The sequence below is a fragment of the Schistocerca cancellata genome, chromosome 6 (genome assembly GCF_023864275.1).
Source record: "Schistocerca cancellata isolate TAMUIC-IGC-003103 chromosome 6, iqSchCanc2.1, whole genome shotgun sequence".
Classification (NCBI taxonomy): Eukaryota; Metazoa; Arthropoda; class Insecta; order Orthoptera; family Acrididae; genus Schistocerca; species Schistocerca cancellata.
The window spans coordinates 149,024,363-149,045,949 of NC_064631.1; the positions used below are offsets into that span (position 1 = coordinate 149,024,363).

The window sequence follows — 21,587 nt, forward strand, 5'->3', positions numbered from 1 at the left end:
CACTGTAACTTGTATTTTATATATTTTACTTAATTTATACCATTGCTAATCTTTATACGTGGTTCTAATGTAGACCTATCTTAGCAAAATAGTACACAGACTTTTTTCACAAAAAGTTAAATGTTGCATAGTATCTTGTAAAATAATTTTTTGATTTTATTTTTTAAGTAAATGATTACTTACTTATATGAATATAATAGAGGGAAACATTCCACGTGGGAAAAATATATCTAAAAACAAAGATGATGTGACTTACCAAACGAAAGTGCTGGCAAGTCGATAGACACACAAACAATTTGTGTGTATGTTTGTGTGTCTATCGACCTGCCAGCACTTTCGTTTGGTAAGTCACATCATCTTTGTTTTTAGATATATGATTACTTACTTACTTACTTTCTCTCTCTCTCTCTCTCTCTCTCTGAGGTGCACTCAACTCACACACGACCGTGTGTGTGTGTGTGTGTGTGTGTGTGTGTGTGTGTGTACACACTTTAGAAGAAGGCCTTTTGGCCGAAAGCTCACTTGTTTAGCAGTCATTTTGTTGTGCCTCTCTGTGGCGACAACATTATTCTACACACAAATACAAGCTTTCGCAACCCATGGTTGCTTAATCAGGAAAGAGGGAAGGAGTGGGAAAGGCAAAAGGATGTGGTTTTTAAGGGAGAGGGTAAGGAGTCATTCCAATCCCGGTAGCGGAAAGACTTACCTTAAGGGGGAAAGAGGGACAGGTATACACTCGCACACACACACACATATCCATCCGCACATATACAGACACAAGCAGACATATGTAAAGGCAAAGAGTTTGGGCAGAGATATCAGTTGAGGCGGAAGTGCAGAGCCAAAGATGATGTTGAGTGACAAGTGATGAATGAGGGGTGGCATTCAAAATTAGCTGAGGTTGAGGCCAGGTGGGTAACGGGAAGAGAGGATATATTGAAGGGCAAGTTCCCATCTCTGGAGTTTTGATAGGTTCGTGTCAGTGGGAAGTATCCACATAACCCGGACGGTGTAACACTGTGCCAAGATGTGCTGGCTGTGCACCAAGGCATGTTTAGCCACAGGGTGATCCTCATTACCAACAAACACTGTCTGCCTGTGTCCATTCATGCGAATGGACAGTTTGTTGCTGGTCATTCCCACATATATACTTAGGCTATTGTGTAAGATTCAATTAGCAAGCATTCCTAATGGGAGAAATCACACAAACAAATGTCATGTTGAAAGAAAGAAAGAAAAAGATATATGAGAGTTAGAAGGAACTGAAAGGTAGACAGATAAGCACATTGTCCAATAATTTGAAGAACAAAAAGAAATGGTAGCTCAGAACTTTATTACAATTAAGCTCCATTATTTTTATATACAACATGTCAGGAAAAACTATGTAATAATTGTAGTCCCATTTTTTTACCTAAGATGAAGTTCATTCATCTTTAGCAATGAGCAACTCCACAGCTTAAGACATTTCGTATTCACCTAGTTTTTGTTTTAGAAATAACTGGAGAGAATGCATGCAGCTATTAAACCATAAATCACTTAACTGACACTAGCAATTCTCTTTCATCTCAGTTGTCTTTGTATTTGCTAAATTATTGTGTCACATTTATTTTGAAAGGCTTGACGGTTGAGGTATACGATATTTCAACATTTCAATTTCAGCTTCAAAATATGAGGTATTGTGGTATGAGTAATATTCAGGATTTTTATATTCGCCATCTTTGGATGCCCCAGGTCCTACTCCTAGAAAAAAAAAAAAGAGATACTTTTCAATTTTTAAGCTTCATTTCCTGAACATACAAAATCTGTGATTATTGTTTTGTGTATACCTCCTGAAGGTACTTGGTAAACTGCTGCACTTAAACCAGGAACATCTACTGATGTTATACTTGGTGGTACTTTACTTCCAGTTCCAGTTGGTTGCTTGGGAGAAGCTGGTTTGCTACCAACACAGTAACATCTACGTCCAGATACCTGCAAAATTTTTTTGTTTCAGTGGTGAACCTTTTAAGATATGTATATCAGCATTCTTTATGCTCAATTTGGGCATGAGTCTACATGTATTGAAGAATATTTCAGTGTTAGGTAAAAGTAAAATCATCATCAGTACTAGTGTAATATTACCGTCAAAAATACCTCCACAAATTTATTATGTCAAAAGAACTTTAGTTGGATTGTAATTCTCTATTGCTTCTTATTTTGAAATGTTACTTTTTATGGCATACTGTGTTAATATTCCAAGGTTGTTATTCTGTGGTTCTGATCTGCATGTCCCAATGCTCTTATTTCTTCTTTCAAAATAAACTTGCTTTTGCCACAAGTAATGTTGTTGCAATTCCCTTTAATAAAGAAATGTTAACCTAATGCATTTCTACATCAACACATCAAAACTATTATCTGCAATACAGTCACTGTGTAAATAAATAATTTTTTAATACACAAAATTCAGCTCGTCAGAACCACTATTGTGTGAAAAAGATTTAAAATAAAATTAGTTTTCAGAGGTTAAAGTGATTCTTCAGATCCATAGTGCTGCAGTTACACTAATAAATTAAATTTTCCTTTTGCCTCACTATTGGCTCCCTAGAACTCAACCTGATAAGTTTTAGGGTATTACAAATTTGAAATATATCTCACATACCAGGTGTGTTTCTGCAGATATACATCTGTAATTCACAACTTTATTGTGTGAAAGAGGCTACTAACACATATCATTTCCCATTTTCTCTTCCATTTGTGTATAATACTTGGGAAGAATTACTGACAGTAAGCATCTGTATAAGCTTTAATTTATCTTATTTTACCATCGTGGCTATTTCATAACATACATGTAGGAAGAAGTAACAAGTTGCTTGAATTTCCTTCGAATATACTTTTTCAAAATTATAAAATTAACCTTTGTGAGAGAATGCCTTTCTTGTAGCAGTTGCCATTGGAAATGGGTGAGCTTTTCTGTCGACACACAACTGTCGAACAAACTTGTGATGAAACATGCTGCTTGTCTTTGAATCATCTCTATCCTTCATATTAGTATGTGGTAAGTTCCCACACTGTGAAGCAATACTCAAATACAGCCAAATAAGAGTTTTCTAAGTTACCTCCTTCATGAGTAAATAGTTTTCCTTAGCAGTAAACGTAAAAACTCTATGCGATTGCATAAATGGTATACTTCCAGGTGTACAGCCAAGCTATTTCCATTTTATGCACAATATTTCAATGACCAACCCCCAAATTCTTCAGGTGCTGCGAGTTTTGGTGTCATGCTTTAACTGCTTGGACACCAATAGGTTGCATAAAATTGAAACGACGTCTTTGTAGCTAGTGGGACGGAGGATCAGGATAGGGTGGTTGATGGCAAGGAATGAGTCACATGTGCATGGGATAGAAATGCAACACGAACACGAGTGAGTTTCTGCAGTGCATGATGATGATGGTGGTGGTGGTGGTGGTGGTGGTGGTGGTGGGAGGAAGTTGGGAGAGGCAGACAGTACAGAGGAAGGGAAAACTGCAGGAAAGAGGGTGTAGATGCAGAATGAATGAAGATCCTGGGACACGGTCGAGGTGGGTCTGGGCATGAGGCTAGCAGAGATTGAAGGCACTAAGATTATAGGAATAAAGGATGTGTTGTAAGGACAAATATCTATGTAATTTAGAGAAGCACTGGTGTTGGGGCAAGATTCCACTTCGTCAACTCTGTTTTTGACCATTCATTTAGATGAACAGCTCGTTGGTGGTCATTTCCACATAAATGTTGTGCAGAGATCCTCTGATGGGGTAGAATAAGCCTGCGAGGGATTGGAGTAAATGTTTCTGGGTGTGTGTATTGAAAACGTCTTACATTTGCATCTTCCACAGACCCATGTGGCATTAAGATGAACCAGGATATTGCATAGATTGGTTTGGAGGCAGAATACAATTTTGGGAGTGAGTGAGAAAGATTGTGAGTAAGATGTTCCTCATTTCCAGGCATGATGGTAGATAGTTGAAGCCCTAGCCCTGGAATTGTTTCTGTCCATGCTGATATTGGGCTGTGATGAGGGTGCTCCTCACAGCTGATTTTTGAGGGTGGTCTGAGGGTTAGGAGTGTGTGAGGGTATCGTGTAGAAATTGTCTGCAGACTAGGTTTAGGGGGTAGTGCAGCACATTGGGCAACGTAATTCTTATCACTGCAAATGCATTGTCCATGGCTGGCCGAACTATATGGGGGTGATTTTTTGGTGTGTCAGGTATGGCAGCTACCAAAATGCAGGTACTGTTGATAGTGAGCTTGATATGGACACAGGTGTGTGTTGAGCCATTAGAGGTGGGTGTCAGTATCCAGGAAGGTGGCATATTGGACACAGGATGACCATGTGAAGAGAATGGGAGAGTAGGTGTTGAGGCTATGGGGGAGACGAGGATTTGGGGTCTATATGATCTCAGTCTTCTTCGTTCACCTCCCCCTCCCCCCTTTCCGATGACTCATTGCCTCTATTATTCGGTGAGTTGTTACCCGACTCCTAAATTATTTACATTCTGTAAAAGTCTAGATCTGGCATACTTACCTGTTTTATGCCACAATGTTGTCAGTGCTCACTGTAAAGTATGATGGGAAAGAAAAAGGGTGTCAGCTACTGGGTCTAACAAGGGAACCTCCCCATCGTACCCCCTTCAGATTTAATTATAAGTTGGCGCAGCGGATAGGCCTTGAAAAACTGAACACGGTTCAATCGAGAAAACAGGAAGAAGTTGTGTGGAACTATGAAAAAAATAAGCAAAATATACAAACTGTGTAGTCCATGTGCAAGATAGGCAACATCACAGCAATTTGTGAGCTCAGAAGTGCCGTGGTCCCATGGATAGCATGAGCAACTGCGGTACGAGAGGTCTTTGGTTCAAGTCTTCCCTTGAGTGAAAAATTTTTCTTTCTTTATTTTCACAAAGTTATGATCCCTGTGTTCTGTCAAAACGTACGTTTTTAAAGTTTTCAAATTTTTCCGTGGGTAGACCGTCAAATCCTGCATATGTCCAAGCAAATCTGAACATCTCCTGGAATTTTGGAGAGCAAAGTTGATAATGTGTGAGTGCCTGAACTTTGATAATTGTCTGAAAATAAAAAATTAAACTTTTCACTCGAGGGAAGACTTGCACCAAGGACCTCTCATACCGCAGTTGCTCACGCTAACCACAGGACCACGGCGTTCCTGAGCTCACAATCTCCTGTTATGTTGCCTATCTTGTGCATGGACTACTCAGTTTGCATGTTTTGCTTATTTTTTTCATAGTTCCACACAATGTCTTCCTGTTTTCTTGATTGATGTGTGTTCAGTTCTTTAAGGCCTATCCACTGTGCCAACTTATAACTAAATCTGAGGGGGGTGCGATGGGGAGGTTCCCTTGTAAATACCCAATTAGAGAGCAGCTGACAGACTACATGTTTCAAAGGAATATAGTCACATTTTCACATCAGTAATCACAGCCTTCAAAATCTTAACACATTCAGAAGAAATATGCAAATATTTTGAGAACCAAGATTATTAATTTAATTTTAGCTTTGCTTTTTGTTCCCAAACAACTGCAACCTTGTTATTCTTCACATATTTGGAAGAAACAATGTATGTTACAACAAACATTATTAATTTAATTTTTATATCAAAGTAATCAGCAACCAGTTGCATAAAAGAAATTTAATTTCTTAACCAGTTTCAGGCACTTGGTGCCCTTCTTCAGGAAGTTATACCTATTGCCTTACTTGTGAGTGTCAACAATAAAATGCATATAGCAAAGTGCCGCGGTAAAAGAAAACGAGCAATAATAACTGATTACTTATTACTTCGGTATATTTTTAGTACCATGGCATTTTGCTGTATGCATCTTACTGACGACTTCTGAAGAAGGGCACTAAGTGCCCGAAACCAGTTAACAAAGTAAATTTCTTTTATGCAACTGATTGCTGATTATTTCGATGTGTACAACTGCGGTTACTGAGGATGAATAAAATATTAAATTTAATTTTTGCAAGTAAAACCATCATATTCCAGCTTAATCTAGGCCTCTGGCTAAGCTACAGGTCAGTGTGTCATCACAACCAGATATTTTAGCTTTCACATTTGTTGGCTTTGCCAAGTCACAACTAAACTGTCACATTCCAATCTCACCACAACCTTGCAATGTGTGACATACATAGAAAAAGAGTCACATATTCATGACAACAAAGATTATAAGTTTAAACAGTGCTCTTGGGTCCCAACCTAATTGCAGTCTTGGAAATCGTGACATATTCGGAAAATAAAAGTAGCTGAACATTTGTGATGAGCCCAATCATGAATTTTACCACTGCACATGCACAGCAATGAAATTTTATAACTTTGTTTGTCACAAATTTTTCGCTATTGCTGTAAGAGCTTTGCTATCAGGTCTCAACCAAATTCATGATATCTATACTTCAGCTTTTACATTCCACTAGGATTTTCGACTGAAATGTTTCCTTGGGATTTTTCCAATAAACATATTTATTTTAGTCAGAACTGTTTCATCACCAAACTGAGCTTTACTGCTGTAACAGGACCACTGGGAAATGCCATGTACAAGTAATAAAATACTATGGTAAGCACTTGAAGATGGGCTTTTAAAGCACAATAAATATCATGGTTTTTACTAAAAACCCTGATTGTGACTTTAGTCTATTTCTTACTTTATGACTGTAAAACAGTCACACGTCCAAAATAGGCTCTATATATAAAATACGCTTTAGAACTACCTTCTGTCAAGAAAGTAAAAAATAAATGGTACAAAACGTCACACAGTCCTTTTTTATTTATTTTTATTCAAATGTCATCACAGTTACATTAGCTCAAAGTGTACTACTTCTCTTCCTTTAGCATTTGTCCCGCGTGCCTGCAGGGTCCGCTACATGGGTCCGTTGTCTCCATTTCGCTCTACCATGGGCTGCATCTGGGTGGATATTCATGCATTTAAGGTCTTTATGAATTTTATCAGCCCATCATTGCTTAGGTCATCCTTTGGTTCTACTGCCGACGATTTCAAGTGTGTAACCCGCCTTGGCAATAGAGTCATCACCAGCCCGTAAAACATGCCCAAACCATTGAAGACTACTCTCATGCATCTTGCCTTGGATCAGTGCAACACCAAACTGTTTCCTAATGCTGTCATTAGAAACGTGATCTAACTTAGTGAGGCCCACTGTCCACCTTAGCATATTTGTTTCCATTATGCTTAGGCAGCGTTCTGTCTCAACTGTAGTCGGCCAGCACTCACAACTATACAAGGCAACTGGTCGGATGACAGTGCGATAGAGTTTTGATTTTAAATTATCTTTCCCTCTGCAGTTGCAAGTGACTTCAGTTGTTGTTCGCCACCTCATCCAGGCTGCCTGAGTTCTGGTGTTGACCTCTTCAGTGAGTCGGCCATCAACAGTGATCGTGGAACCAAGGTATTTAAACTTACTCACACAAGTCAGATCTTCACCATTAATCATGATGGTTCCCATTTCATGTCTGTCTGATGTCATGTACTCGGTTTTCTTCAAATTAAGGTGCAAACTGTGTTGCACCAACAGGTCACTCCGTTCTTGACTTAGGCTTTGCAGATCAAGCTTGTTTTCTGTTGCCAGCATCACATTGCAGATCACCTGTCAGGGTGTCCATTACGAGAATGAACAGAGGTGGTGATAAATGCAGAACTTTGATGGACACTGATTGTGACGGGGAAGTCCTTGGATATTCCTGAGGTTGTACGGACATAACTTCTCGGCTGTGCATAAAGTAACTGCACCGAGTTAATAAGCTGCTCCGGCACATCATACTGTCGAAGTGATAGCCAGATGAGACTGTGTGGCACCCAATCAAAGGCCTTTCCGAGATCCAGGAATGCTACATGCAGCGGCTTGGCTTTCTCATGATGTTTCTCGACTAAGAGTCTTGCAGCATGAATCGCATCAGATGTGCAGCAGTTCTTCACAAATCCAGCTTGGTTTCAGGAAATCTGTGTGATCTCATGGATCCTTTGGTCCAGAACACACTCAAAGATTTTCATGGCATGGCAGAGAAATCGAACTGGATGGTATTTGGTGCACTCAGCGGGATTTCCCTTCTTCTTAAAGAGAGGCACAGTGATGGCTCTGCTGCCGATCAGTTGGTGTTCGACTCTCGTCAATGATCTTGTTGAAGAGTTCCGTTAACCATTCAGCTGCCTTCCAATGATGGGAACACCATAACTCTGCTGGAAGGTCATCTGGGCCAGTGGCTTTCCCAGGCTTCATTTTCCTCAAAGCAGTCTTGACCTCTGCGACTGCAAATTCTCTTATGGGCCCTTCAACAGCATGGCCAATGGGTATTGGTTGATGGGGGAACCCTTCTGTTGAGATCTTCTTGAAGTAGCTGCACCATCATTCTCTGGACTTCTTCCAGTCAACTAGCAGATTACCGGTCTCATCATCGACTCCGTAGAACCGATGATCATCATATGAATTGCAATGTCTTGCTTTAGTGAGTCGATATAAGTCCCGCTCTCCTTCACATGTGTCAAATTTTGCATATAGATCAGCACAACGTGAGGATTTGGTTGCTGCTACAGCCTGTTTTGCATCTCTTCGGGCTATTCTGTACGCATTCCATCACTCCGGTGTTTTATCGGTAAGACTCATGATACAATCGTTTCTTTGTGTGTTTCTCTATCAATCCTCCGTCGTCCTCAAAGTGTACAAAACAATTATAATTGGAACACAGTAACAAAAGGGGTGTATTGCCCTTCTGCTTTGACTATTGACATCACCAATGAACTTTTGTACAGGTGTTGTGACAGACTGATCTGTAGGACTGCCCCAGGTCAGGGTCATGTAAGAAGGTGATGCCAACAAGTATGTCAAAGATATGAAGCTGCCACGCTCCCTCCCCCTAGGTATTTTTGACATTTACAGCAACAAATTGAAACATAGCACATCCCAATGACAGGTTGGAGAATTTTAGTTTGTTTCAAGTGAGAGAAGCCAATGAATGTGCTTGACAATCTTCTTTTATACAAATTGTGTATTCCATAGTTATCTTTATATTCTACTTTCTCAATCTGATCTGATATTTTAAGGTATTGTCCAAATTCCGAAATACCAAGCAAGATAGCACAGTCATGTCACGCTGAACTCTCATTTGGGAGTACATTGGTCCAAACCTGCGTCTGACTATCCAGATTTAGGCTTTCCATGATTTCCCTAAATCACTCCAGGCAAATGCTGGGAGTGTTCCTGTGAAAGGACAACCTTTCCTAATCTGAGCTTGTGCTCCATCTCTAATGACCTCATTGCCAACTGGACAATAAACACTAATCTTCTCCTCCTCCTCGTCCAAATTCGCAAGGGGTCTCGATACTTTGTTTGTTGAAATACATGATTGTATGAAACCATCACTGGTCAAAGCTGACTGGTTACAGAGTATTTCTCAATACTTCTACAAAAAGAGTTCCCACTATTTAATAAAAGAAAAAAAAACTATTGCTAACCAAGACTGCACAAAAAACTGTACATCTGAGATGCTCTACATCATGTTCTTTTCAAAGGAACTTAATTAAATCTCTAGTGACTATTCTGTGGGTGAACATCCAATAAGATAAGTATAAAATTATTGTGAAGTCATTAACAGACCAAGGAAGGAAGATTTGGATACAATATCCTGCTGAGATGGAACTCAAACTGGGCAAGGATGGGGAAAGAAAACCACTGCGACCTGTTCAGAGACATCTTAACCTTTCTAAGTAAAGTATAGAAGTCAAACAATGGAAAATCCAGGCGGAATAATGATGATATTATGAGAAGGATAGATTGCTACTCACCATTTAGCACACATGCTGAGTCACAGACAGACACAATAAAATGACTGTTAAACACTTAAGCTTTCAGCCAGAAGGCCTTCTTCTGAAACAGACATCACACACACACACACACACACACACACACACACACACACACATTCATGCAGATGCAACTGACATGCACATGACCACTGTGTTTGTGTGAATATGTGTGTGTATGTTGTCTATTTCAGAAGAAGGCCTTCTGGCCGAAAGCTTACATGATTAGTAGTGTTTTCATTGTGCCTGTCTGCGACTCAACATCTCTGCTGTATGGTGTGGAGCAGTCTCTCCTTTTCATAATATTGTCTTAAAGTATAGAAATATAACTCTGGATGGCCAGAGCAAAATTTGAATCCCACTCCTGAATATGAGTCCAATGCCATAGTCACTCCAGCACCTCACTCTTTTAATACACTGATGCACTGACCAGCCACAGGACTCGGATTTTAACCCTCTCTGATTGAACAGACTGTGTTATACTATCATCAACTGGACCTACTTTTATACAATTTATTTTTAGTTTTATTTTTACTATTAAAATGAATTCCATTATGCCCCTTTAATAATTTCACAAATACAGTTTTCTAGTCGAGAGGACTTCACACAGCACTTTCAGTGTGTTAGAGGGTTCTCAGCATATGCTGGTCAAGAATTTACTTTTTTGAAATCAGTGGCTAACTAGTACCAAGTTGCTGGTACACTGTGCCAGATAGCTGTTTTTTTTAAATAATTGTTATTTTCATTGTATTTAACCAAAGAAACCTCTCGTATCAATAATTATGGTGACAAAGAAACCAAACATAGCATTAGTCTAAGGAATACTTCAAAGAGCACATTAACCTTGATTACTAAACCCTCACAAAATTTACAAAATGTATGAATTCCTATGAGACCAAACTGCCGAGATCATTGGCCCCTAGACTTACTACTTAAACTAATTTACACTAAGAACAAAACACACATCCGTACCTGAGGAACGACTCAAACCTTCAGTGGGAGGGGTCGCACAATCCGTGACATGGCGCATCAGACCGCACGGCCACTCCGTGCAGCACAAATTTTACAATTGCAGTTTGAATTTCTTTACAGTTCCTACAATCTGGACATGTGCTTTTGAGTACCTTGATGGCAGACATTGTTTTTGACAATGGCTGAATTATTTATTGCCAAAATCCAGCACTATGCTGAAACTTGTGCTTGTTTTGTAAATGTTCTGAATGTTTACTAATGGTGTGCCTGTTTGCTGATAGTCAGCATATTCGTTTTGTGGCTTAGAATTTATATTAGTAGGACTATGGCATCTTTGATGAAATATCAAGCAGTCACAGTTAGAAGAGTGTTAATTTACATCACATTTCCCACTTCAGTGCTGATCTCATCAATGATGATGATGATGATGATGTCCCATACTCCGAGGAGCGTAGGGAATGATGCGAGAGATCCGCACCGCTGACTAGGCAAGGTCCTAGCGGAGTGGTTTGCCATTGCCTTCCTCTGACCGTAATGGGGATGAATGATGATGATGAAGACAACAACAACAACACCCAGTCATCTCGAGGCAGGGAAAATACCTGACCCCACCAGGAATCAAACCTGGGCCCCCATGCGCAGGAAGCGAGAATGTTACCGCAAGACCACAAGCTGCAGAATCTCATCTTTAGCTACTAAAATGTGCACAACATACATGGTGCTGAGTTTGATTTTGACACTAATATACTGGGAGGTTTGCTCGAAGAAACTGACAAGAATAGATAATTTAGTGTAGAGGATGATGATGAGGAGGATGATGTGTGTACAGATGACACTGATGTAGGCCCACACTTTCAAGCAGCAAATGAGGAAAACGAGGATCAGAAGAAGGATCTCTGAGTGGCCATGGAAGACCGAGCTAGGTCATGCTTAGATTATAATAGTAGTGTCTAAAGTAGAAGTGTGTGTAAAATACCTTCGCAGTTATGATGATGATGATTTATAACCACTGGATAACAGTTATGACTTATTTTCCAATAAGATTTTGAGCAGTAAAATTGTCAAGTTATAAGGTGTAAAACAGGGCATTTGTTACTTATTTTGTATGTAACAAACCACTGGAGATCTAACAATTGTAATTAGCTAGCACTTAGCCTATATATGACTTCCTTTGAATAAAATTTGTAGTAGTAAATTTATAATGATTTAGCAGCAATGTAATATTTTCCCCTCTTTAGTGTTCAAGGGTTAATTGGAAAAAAATCATTAATAAGCTGGCAAGACATAGTTTGGTATGCAGTAGACCTACATGTATGTGCCCACCGAAGGCAGGAGTCTACCAAAACTGTAACCAAAAGGAGTTCACAAGTCCAATAATTATTAAATTCTGTACGTTCTACATAGGCACACTTTTTAGTGAAGCTGCAAACCGAAGCACTCACAGTCACCAAGGTTGAAACCAAAAGAAGAGATCACGAGGGCCTATCAAACGAAACCTGGTAAGAAACTGAATAAAGACTCAGCATGGAAGAAGGAAGGAAGATATGTTTGTTTGAGTTTGACAACTCATTGAGATCACTAGAAGAGAAGGAATGAAGATTTGGATTTAACATCCCTTCAACACTAAGGTCATTAGAGACGGAACAACCTCTGAATCGATTGTCAGGCATGGATTTGAACTGTTGTCCTCCCGAACGCGAATCCAGTTTGCTAACCACTGCACCACCTCGCTTGGTATGCCAGACTGGGGAAGAAAATTAACCACGCTCTTTCAAAGGAATCATTCACACAGATGCATTAAGTAATTTACGCAAATCATGGAAAACCTACATATCGATGACTGCACTAGGGTTGGAACCCCCTCGCCATTGTCCCAAGCAAAAGCTCTGTGTACTACCTCTCTCAGTAACACCCATTATGGGACTGGGTATTTCTCACAGTGCCAAGTCTACATATGGAGATGGAAATCAGGAATTGGTACAGCTATGGTAACTACGATCATTCAGATCATTTTGTTTTGACTGCAGAAAACACTGTTGTTGGTGAAGTCAGAGAGATTAAAAACTCCTGAATGGCATTGCAGTAATATTAGTCATAGTTAACTCAACCACATCATTCATGGCGCGGCCCACTTCACGAATTGTCTGCCCTGTAAAATGACTCCCGAATCAAAATGACGTTTATCAAAATGAACAACTTTTGTGGCATGCTGAATCTGGCGATGCTTTCCTTGATAAAATTGTCAATGGATGAAACTCTTTGGTGCATTTCTGTTAACAATAATAATGGGGGGGGGGGGGGGCTAAGGATTTTTTTAAGAAATTCATAAAGTTTTCACAGAACATAGACAGTGAAAGATTAATATTTTCTGAATAAAAGCTTGGCTGTCTGCATATTATAACTAACAATTCGAAACACACTTAATACATAGGGAATAAGTACGTAAGTCAGTTCTCATCACCCCAAACCAAACAAGTTCCTATCAGCAGAAACAATTACGCCTATGTAGCTTAGCTCTGAGTAGTGGATTCCAAGTGTCCATATAACAAGACCATCTCCAACCTCTCTCTCCCCCCCCCCCCCCCATCCCTTTCCAAAACGAACGCACAATTTAGATACATGTTAAAATCTTATGAACCAACTGGTAGCAATAAGTCCTATTCTGCACACCCTCTCATCCTTTACTAAAAAAGCTTTGTAAGTGCTACAGGACTTATACTATGTGGGGAGATTGAATCTAAATGCAATAAAGCACTGCGTATGAGGGTCCTACAGAAAAAAATTAATCTGTATCCATTAATATTCTTTTCCATTCACATGTAGATGCATACAGTAATCTTTCTTGAGTAACTAAGATGAATGTAAAAGTTTTACTTAAATTTTTTTTTTCTTACAGAAGGAACAGCTGTAGGTTTTAAATGAAACAAGAACGAACTGTACCTCATACGTTTCTCACGTAGAACGCCTATAATATTACTTTACGTTACTCCCAACGTCCTCACTACTACGAAATCCTTAATGTATGCAGTAAACTCATTTTATTAGTTACTCTTTCGTTTCTGGATATGGAAACAATACACAGAATGTACTCGTTCATGATTTGTGTGTGTGGATAATTCACTATTAAGCAAGTTCAACACATTTCTTTTAACATATTCACGATTGCGTACATCACCAACAACACAAGGTGCGGTACCTTTCGATTTATGTTGCTGAGGAATGACAGGCGTATTATACTGCTTGCCATTTTAAAATACTTCATTTATTTACAATAACACAGTCGTTCCCTTAACTTTATCCTCTGATACCTGAATTCCCTAATGAACTCGTCAGAGATGATACGCACATGCTTTTCAAAGACACAGGTATTAAAGTACCAATGCATATGCAACAATCTATCTGCGTAGATTTTATTTTATTGGCTTCTAGCATAAAGACTTTTTAGCCATCACAAAAAAATGTATTGATACATGTACACATAGCAAAGTAACATTTGTTCTTCTCCATTCATATACGTCCTCAGACACAATTGACAGTTAACCACTTAATTGTTAATTCATTTCTTTAGTTAAGTTCAGTGGTCACAACTCCGTTTAAATTTTTATATCGTCTTTAGCTATAAGTCTGGATATGGCGTTGTAGGACCTCCTGGTTGTGTCTCCGAGAACTGGGATCGTGCACAGTGGTTAAAGCCCCCATCACCTAGGAAGGCGCTTCCCCGCAATAGAGGCGGAGAGGAAAGGAAGCGTGAGGGGGATGAGAACTGCGCATGCGCGGCAGCAGAGAACGGGCTAATAAAGTCCACGCTGCGAACTGCATTGCTGAGGATAACAGTCAGGCTCGTTTGTCTACGGTATATTGTATTATACGTTCAAATCTACGAGAGGAATAATAATCATTAAAACCAATTTCGAACAATCGTCATAAGAGAAATATTGACTCACGTCATTAGTTCATGTCCACTGCTCCACAGATTTACTCTGCGTCACGCCACTAACGCGTTCGATATTCCAGTGAGAGACCACATTTATATTACATTGAACAAGCAAACAGTTAACTGTCATCCGCGAATAACTCTACGGAATCTGACCGATAACATCGTAAACCACCGATATCTCGACAAGTAACAGCTACTGTTATTTTAGGGCCTTATCCAGTTTGTGCCTTGAAAGTGACAAAGGTGGGGGTAATATGTTGAACATTATAGTATTCATAACTAAAACGATACAAAGTCCTAATCAAAAAGGCTAGGAAGTTCTTATTATTATGTATGTAACTGATAAATACCACTGCAGACTGGGAAACACCGGAAGGCACTGTGCAAATGGTGGACAAATTTAAATACGTGGGAGAACAACTACCGCCCAATCTCTCTTCTGACAGCTCTATCAAAAAATTTTGAGAAAGTAATGTATTCAAGAGTAGCCTCCCATATTTGTAAAAATAAAGTACTAACAAAATGTCAGTTTGGTTTTCAGAAAGGCTTTTCAGCAGAAAATGCTATATACACTTTCACTGATCAAATATTAAATGCTCTGAATAACCAGACATCACCCATTGGTATTTTTTGTGATCTCTCAAAGGCCTTTGATTGTGTAAATCATGAAATTCTTTTAGATAAGCTAGATCATTATGGTTTGAGGGGGGCAGTGCACAAATGGTTTAATTCATACTTAACAGGAAGATTGCAGAAAGTTGAAATAAATGGTTCATGTAGTGATAAAACAACAGCTGATTCCTCAAACTGGGGGGGCTATCAAGTACAGGGTCCCACAGGGTTCAGTCTCAGGTCCTTTACTGTTCTTGATATACATTAATGACTTACCATTCCACATTGATGAAGATGCAAAGTTAGTTCTTTTGCTGGTGATACAAGTATAGTAATAACATCCAAAAACCAAGAACTAAGTGATGTAATTGTAAATAATTTTTTTCACAAAATTATTAGGTGGTTCTCAGCAAATGGACTCTTTTTAAATTTTGATAAAACACAGTATATACAGTTCTGTACAGTAAATGGCACAACTCCAGTATTAAATATAGACTTTCAACAGAAGTCTGTAGCTAAGGTAGAATTTTCAAATTTTTTAGGTGTGTCCATTGATGAGAGGTTAAACTGGAATAACACATTGTTGGTCTGCTGAAACGTCTGAGTTCAGCTACGTATGCTATTAGGGTTATTGCAAATTTTGGTGATAAGAATCTCAGTAAATTAGCTTACTATGCCTACTTTCATTCACTGCTTTCGTATGGCATCATATTCTGGGGTAATTCATCGTTGAGTAGAAAAGTATTCATTGCTCAAAAACGTGTAATCAGAATAATTGCTGGAGCCCACCCACGGTCATCCTGCAGACATCTATTTAAGGATCTAGGGATCCTCATAGTAACCTCACAGTATACAGGGTGTTTCAAAAATGACCGGTATATTTGAAACGGCAATAAAAACTAAACGAGCAGCGATAGAAATACACCGTTTGTTGCAATATGCTTGGGACAACAGTACATTTTCAGGCGGACAAACTTTCGAAATTACAGTAGTTACAATTTTCAACAACAGATGGCGCTGCAAGTGATGTGAAAGATATAGAAGACAACACAGTCTGTGGGTGCGCCATTCTGTACGTCGTCTTTCTGCTGTAAGCGTGTGCTGTTCACAACGTGCAAGTGTGCTGTGGACAACATGGTTTATTCCTTAGAACAGAGGATTTTTCTGGTGTTGGAATTCCACCGCCTAGAACACAGTGTTGTTGCAACAAGACGAAGTTTTCAACAGAGGTTTAATGTAACCAAAGGACCGAAAAGCGATACAATAAAGGATCTGTTTGTAAAATTTCAACGGACTGGGAACGTGACGGATGAACATGCTGGAAAGGTAGGGCGACCGCGTACGGCAACCACAGAGGGCAACGTGCAGCTAGTGCAGCAGGTGATCCAACAGCGGCCTCGGGTTTCCGTTCGCCGTGTTGCAGCTGCGGTCCAAATGACGCCAACGTCCACGTATCGTCTCATGCGCCAGAGTTTACACCTCTATCCATACAAAATTCAAACACGGCAACCCCTCAGCGCCGCTACCATTGCTGCACGAGAGACATTCGCTAACGATATAGTGCACAGGATTGATGACGGCGATATGCATGTGGGCAGCATTTGGTTTACTGACGAAGCTTATTTTTACCTGGACGGCTTCGTCAATAAACAGAACTGGCGCATATGGGGAACCGAAAAGCCCCATGTTGCAGTCCCATCGTCCCTGCATCCTCAAAAAGTACTGGTCTGGGCCGCCATTTCTTCCAAAGGAATCATTGGCCCATTTTTCAGATCTGAAACGATTACTGCATCTCGCTATCTGGACATTCTTCGTGAATTTGTGGCGGTACAAACTGCCTTAGACGACACTGCGAACACCTTGTGGTTTATGCAAGATGGTGCCTGGCCACATTGCACGGCCGACGTCTTTAATTTCCTGAATGAATATTTCGATGATCGTGTGATTGCTTTGGGCTATCCGAAACATACAGGAGGCGGCGTGGATTGGCCTCCCTATTCGCCAGACATGAACCCCTGTGACTTCTTTCTGTGGGGACACGTGAAAGACCAGGTGTACCGCCAGAATCCAGATACAATTGAACAGCTGAAGCAGTACATCTCATCTGCATGTGAAGCCATTCCGCCAGACACGTTGTCAAAGGTTTCGGGTAATTTCATTCAGAGACTACGCCATATTATTGCTACGCATGGTGGATATGTGGAAAATATCGTACTATAGAGTTTCCCAGACCGCAGCGCCATCTGTTGTTGACACTTGTAACTACTGTAATTTGGAAAGTTTGTCTGCCTGAAAATGTACTGTTGTCCCAAGCGGTGTATTTCTGTCGCTGCTCGTTTAGTTTGTATTGCCATTTCAAATATAGCGGTCATTTTTGAAACACCCTGTATATATTCACTTATGAAATTTGTTGTTAATAATCCAACCCAGTTCAAAAGTAATAGCAGTGTGCATAGCTATAACACCAGGAGAAAGGATGATCTTCACTATGCAGGGTTAAATCTGACTTTGGCACAGAAAGGGGTAAATTATGCTGCCACAAAAGTCTTTTGTCACCTACCAAACAGCATCAAAAGCCTGACAGATACCCAACTAACATTTAAAAATAAATTAAAAGAATTTCTAGATGACAACTCCTTCTACTCATTGGCTAACTTTTTAGATATAAATTAAGGGGAAAAGAACAACAACAACAACAACAACAACTTAAACATTAGTGTCATGCAATATTTTGTGTAATGTAATATCTCATACAGACATCTTTTATTAACCTGACACGTTCCACATCATTACGAAGTGTCATATTCCTGATCTATGGAACAAGTATTAATCTATTCTAATCTAATCTAACAGGAAGGAACAGGAGCAAGGAGGGAATAACAGAGGATAAAGAAGATGAGGTCAGACTTCTGCATGATGAGAGAGATATACAATAAAAAGAATATATCCACAGAGGCAAAGATAAGAACTATAAGGCAATGGTGAGGAATATAGTATTATATGCTGCTGAGACGATGACACTTGGAAGAAATAGGGCAGAACAACTACAGAAAGAGAAAAATACTGACAAAAATATTAGGTCCCAAGGTGGAGAGAGGTGGATGCGAAGACCTATGGAAGAATTGTATCGGGACATGAGAACAATATCCGGGGAAATCAGACTCAAAGGGAAAGGTTTGCTGGGCATGTAGTTAGGATGAGTATGGACAGAATGCTGAAGAGAGTGTGGGAAACAACAGGGAGGACAAGGGGAAAGACAGGAACCAAGCTGGTTGTTGAACTTCGGAAGGACTGGTTGGAATTGGGGATCAAGGTCGAAGGAAAGGAAAATTGGAGGAACAAATATACACTGACCAATATCCTGGAGATCAATGACAGAGAAGAATACAGGAATAGATTAGAGTGTCACTAGTGGAGCCAACAGGAGAAATGGAGACTGAAGATCTCAGAAGAAGAGTGGGAGAGAAGAAGAGAAAGAATGAGTAGGTTCTGGGAGAAGAAGAGGAAAATGCAGTCCACTAAGAGGCAGAAACGCAAGAAGAAGAAGAAGTAACTAATATGTTGACAAACACATTTTTTAAACCATGAGTCTTTAAAACTAAGAAATATTATTAGTTTGTTCCAAAGTTTACATTGTAATACCATTGTCACTTCTATTTGAGTGTTTACAAACATTCTGATTTTAAATTTACGATGATAGGTTCAAGGATTATATCCATCATCCCTTCCCTGTCAAATTCTTCTTTCTGAAGCTTTTCAACATACCACACAGTCTGCACCCACGCTTCAGGTGGGATGTTGTCTGTTGCCTCATTGTCTATTGCTTCATGCACAAGTGATTCACTGTATGTTAACATGTGACCTAAGCAAAGCTTTCGATTGCATTCCTGTTGACGTGCTACTGAGCAAGCTACTGTCTTATGGGGTGAGAGGGAGCACTTAAGCTGTGATAAGTTCTTATATAAGTTCTAGAAAACAATTTGACTCAGTCAGAAATGTAAGTTCTTCCATAATGGAAATCAGCACAGATGTACCACAAGGGTCTATACTTTGACCCCTCTTCTTCATTGTAGGTATAAATGATTTACCTAATAACACAGCCCGCCCTGCCATATGTTATTCTGACGATGCAACACTACTAACCACATATCAGAGCATTTCAGATCTGAATAGCATAACAAAAGAAACACTTAATAAGGCCTTGGACTTGTTTGCAGCCAATAAGCAGCTGTGCAATCCTGATTAAACCCAACAATTTTTAATGGGAATATCAACTGAAGTAGGGCAATAAGTCACTAAAATTCTCAGGTATTTACACTGACTCAAAATTCAGTCACATATGTGGAAAAATATCTCAGGTGATATACCTTATCTTGAAACTAAGGGATGTAGTGAGCTTGGATTACCTGAGGGTGACATACTTTGGGCTATTCCAGTCACATATTTCATATGGTCTGATTATACGGAGGCACTCCCCTCACATCAAGAACATTTTGAAATTAGAAAAAGAAGTCTTATGCATAATTTGTAAAACAGGTCTCAGGGAGCACTGTCGTCCTCTTTTTTCCAGACTCAGAATACTCACAATTATAAATTATGAATTACATTAAAAATAATAGTTCTGAATTCGTTACCAGAGGGAAATATATCAACAAAACACCAGAGCTTACGTTAATTTAGACGTACTACATCACAGATTAGCAAGAACAGGAAATTCCTGCAAAGTAACCCCACTCAAAATGTTCAATAAACTGCTAATTCATGTTCAGTCTATGGACATAATTTTTTGTTTTAAATTAAGTGTTACAGCTGGCTGTCAAATCATCCATTGTATGATATTAAAGATTAGCATTCAAAGGTTTTCTGTAGTTAAACATATTACTGCATACTGTGGTTAAGCCGTGTGTAATCACATAGTGTATACAATACACAATACACTACATACAGGGTATACTACACTATACTATACTACATTATACTATATTATAGTGGAGCTTATTTCATTAACTTTGAGAAACTATCCTGGTGTAATCTGGTACAGTGCCACGCTTATAACGTATACTATAATGTATAGACATTACGACCTTTGATGAATAAATTTCTTGATTCTAGATATTGAAGGCAGGTTAGTTAAACTTGTAGAAGCTGTGGAAGATGCTATGGCTCAAGCATTAAACAGTTATCTTACGGCTGAGCAATGCATTAATTGTACTGATTATGAATATGACAGAGGAAACACTGCAGAAAATAATGCATCTTAATACATCTCATGAAGTATGGGCAGAATTGGACAAATTATTTGATGGTGTTTCTCAAGAGAAAGTTTATGAACTTTTTACAATTTTTTGGTTTTGTGAAACATTCTAATGACAGTGTAGCAACTCATATATGACACTTGAAAAATGTCTAGAATAATGTGAAGTAACAAATGGTCAAAGGTGTAGAAAATAATCCAGAATTATCCAGTTTACTTTTAATTTGGAAAATTTTAGGCACATTATCACAATTGGACGTATTTGTCAAAAAATGACAGACTGTCAACAACTTGACAACTTTGTGCATATGAGAAAACTTTGAAACCATATCATGCGATCAATAGATGCCAGAAGTGGATTGTGGATGGTCGACCACAAAAGCCTCAAAAAGTGATCTGTCAGAAGCTGCTGAAACTCCAAAGACACACATGCTTGTTTTCGCTGAAACATCTGTCATTATGTCATTTGAGTGTGATATTGGTAGCTGATTTGTAGATAACTCTACAGCTAGTCATATCACCAATACTGACAATTTTTTCAAGATGTTCGAAACATTTTCTACAACCCACGCAGCTGATCAGCAGATGGTGATATTGTTGACACTGTTGACAAGAGCATCATAGAAACTGAAGCAACAGTGAGTGATATACAGTATGTACCAAAAATTAAGAAGAATCTTTCCTGTCTTGGCAACACAAGATAAAAATCCAAAAACTACATTTTTATTCGCCACAGAAATGTGTTATTTTGAAATTGGTGAAGTTACAAAACTACTTAGCTATGGTGATCGTTATGGAGGACTGTTTAAATTAATGATGAGAAAAATTAAACGTCTTATTCCTGCTGAAGTAAATGAAATCAATTACTTACTAGAACTGTATTGTGAAAGATATGGATATCAAAATAAGTGACATATCACACTGTTTAACTCCAAGATCTTAGGCATAAACACGGGACTGGATTCTGAGCTCTCT

The 21,587-nt window shown here is 39.1% G+C and overlaps 1 protein-coding gene across 1 annotated transcript; it reads right to left on the minus strand.

The window, feature by feature from the left end:
• Positions 1-1,316: 1,316 nt before the first annotated feature.
• Positions 1,317-14,163, minus strand: LOC126191551 (uncharacterized). Its single transcript, XM_049932460.1, has 3 exons — positions 14,006-14,163; positions 1,827-1,971; positions 1,317-1,740 (listed from the first exon to the last, which is right to left on the minus strand). Exons 1-3 carry the CDS (start codon positions 14,069-14,071, stop codon positions 1,604-1,606), a joined length of 348 nt encoding a protein of 115 aa, XP_049788417.1. The 5' UTR covers positions 14,072-14,163; the 3' UTR covers positions 1,317-1,603.
• Between the last annotated feature and the right edge of the window lie 7,424 nt (positions 14,164-21,587).

Excerpts from the sequence above, each read along its gene's own strand:
- LOC126191551 (XM_049932460.1), bottom strand. The coding sequence starts at position 14,071 with ATGAAGTATTTTAAAATGGCAAGCAGTATAATACGCCTGTCATTCCTC. Across the intron at positions 1,972-14,005 it reads TCAGCAACATAAATCGAAAG|GTATCTGGACGTAGATGTTA; the intron begins GTACCGCACCTT and ends AAAATTTTGCAG. Across the intron at positions 1,741-1,826 it reads TTACCAAGTACCTTCAGGAG|GAGTAGGACCTGGGGCATCC; the intron begins GTATACACAAAA and ends TTTTTTTTCTAG.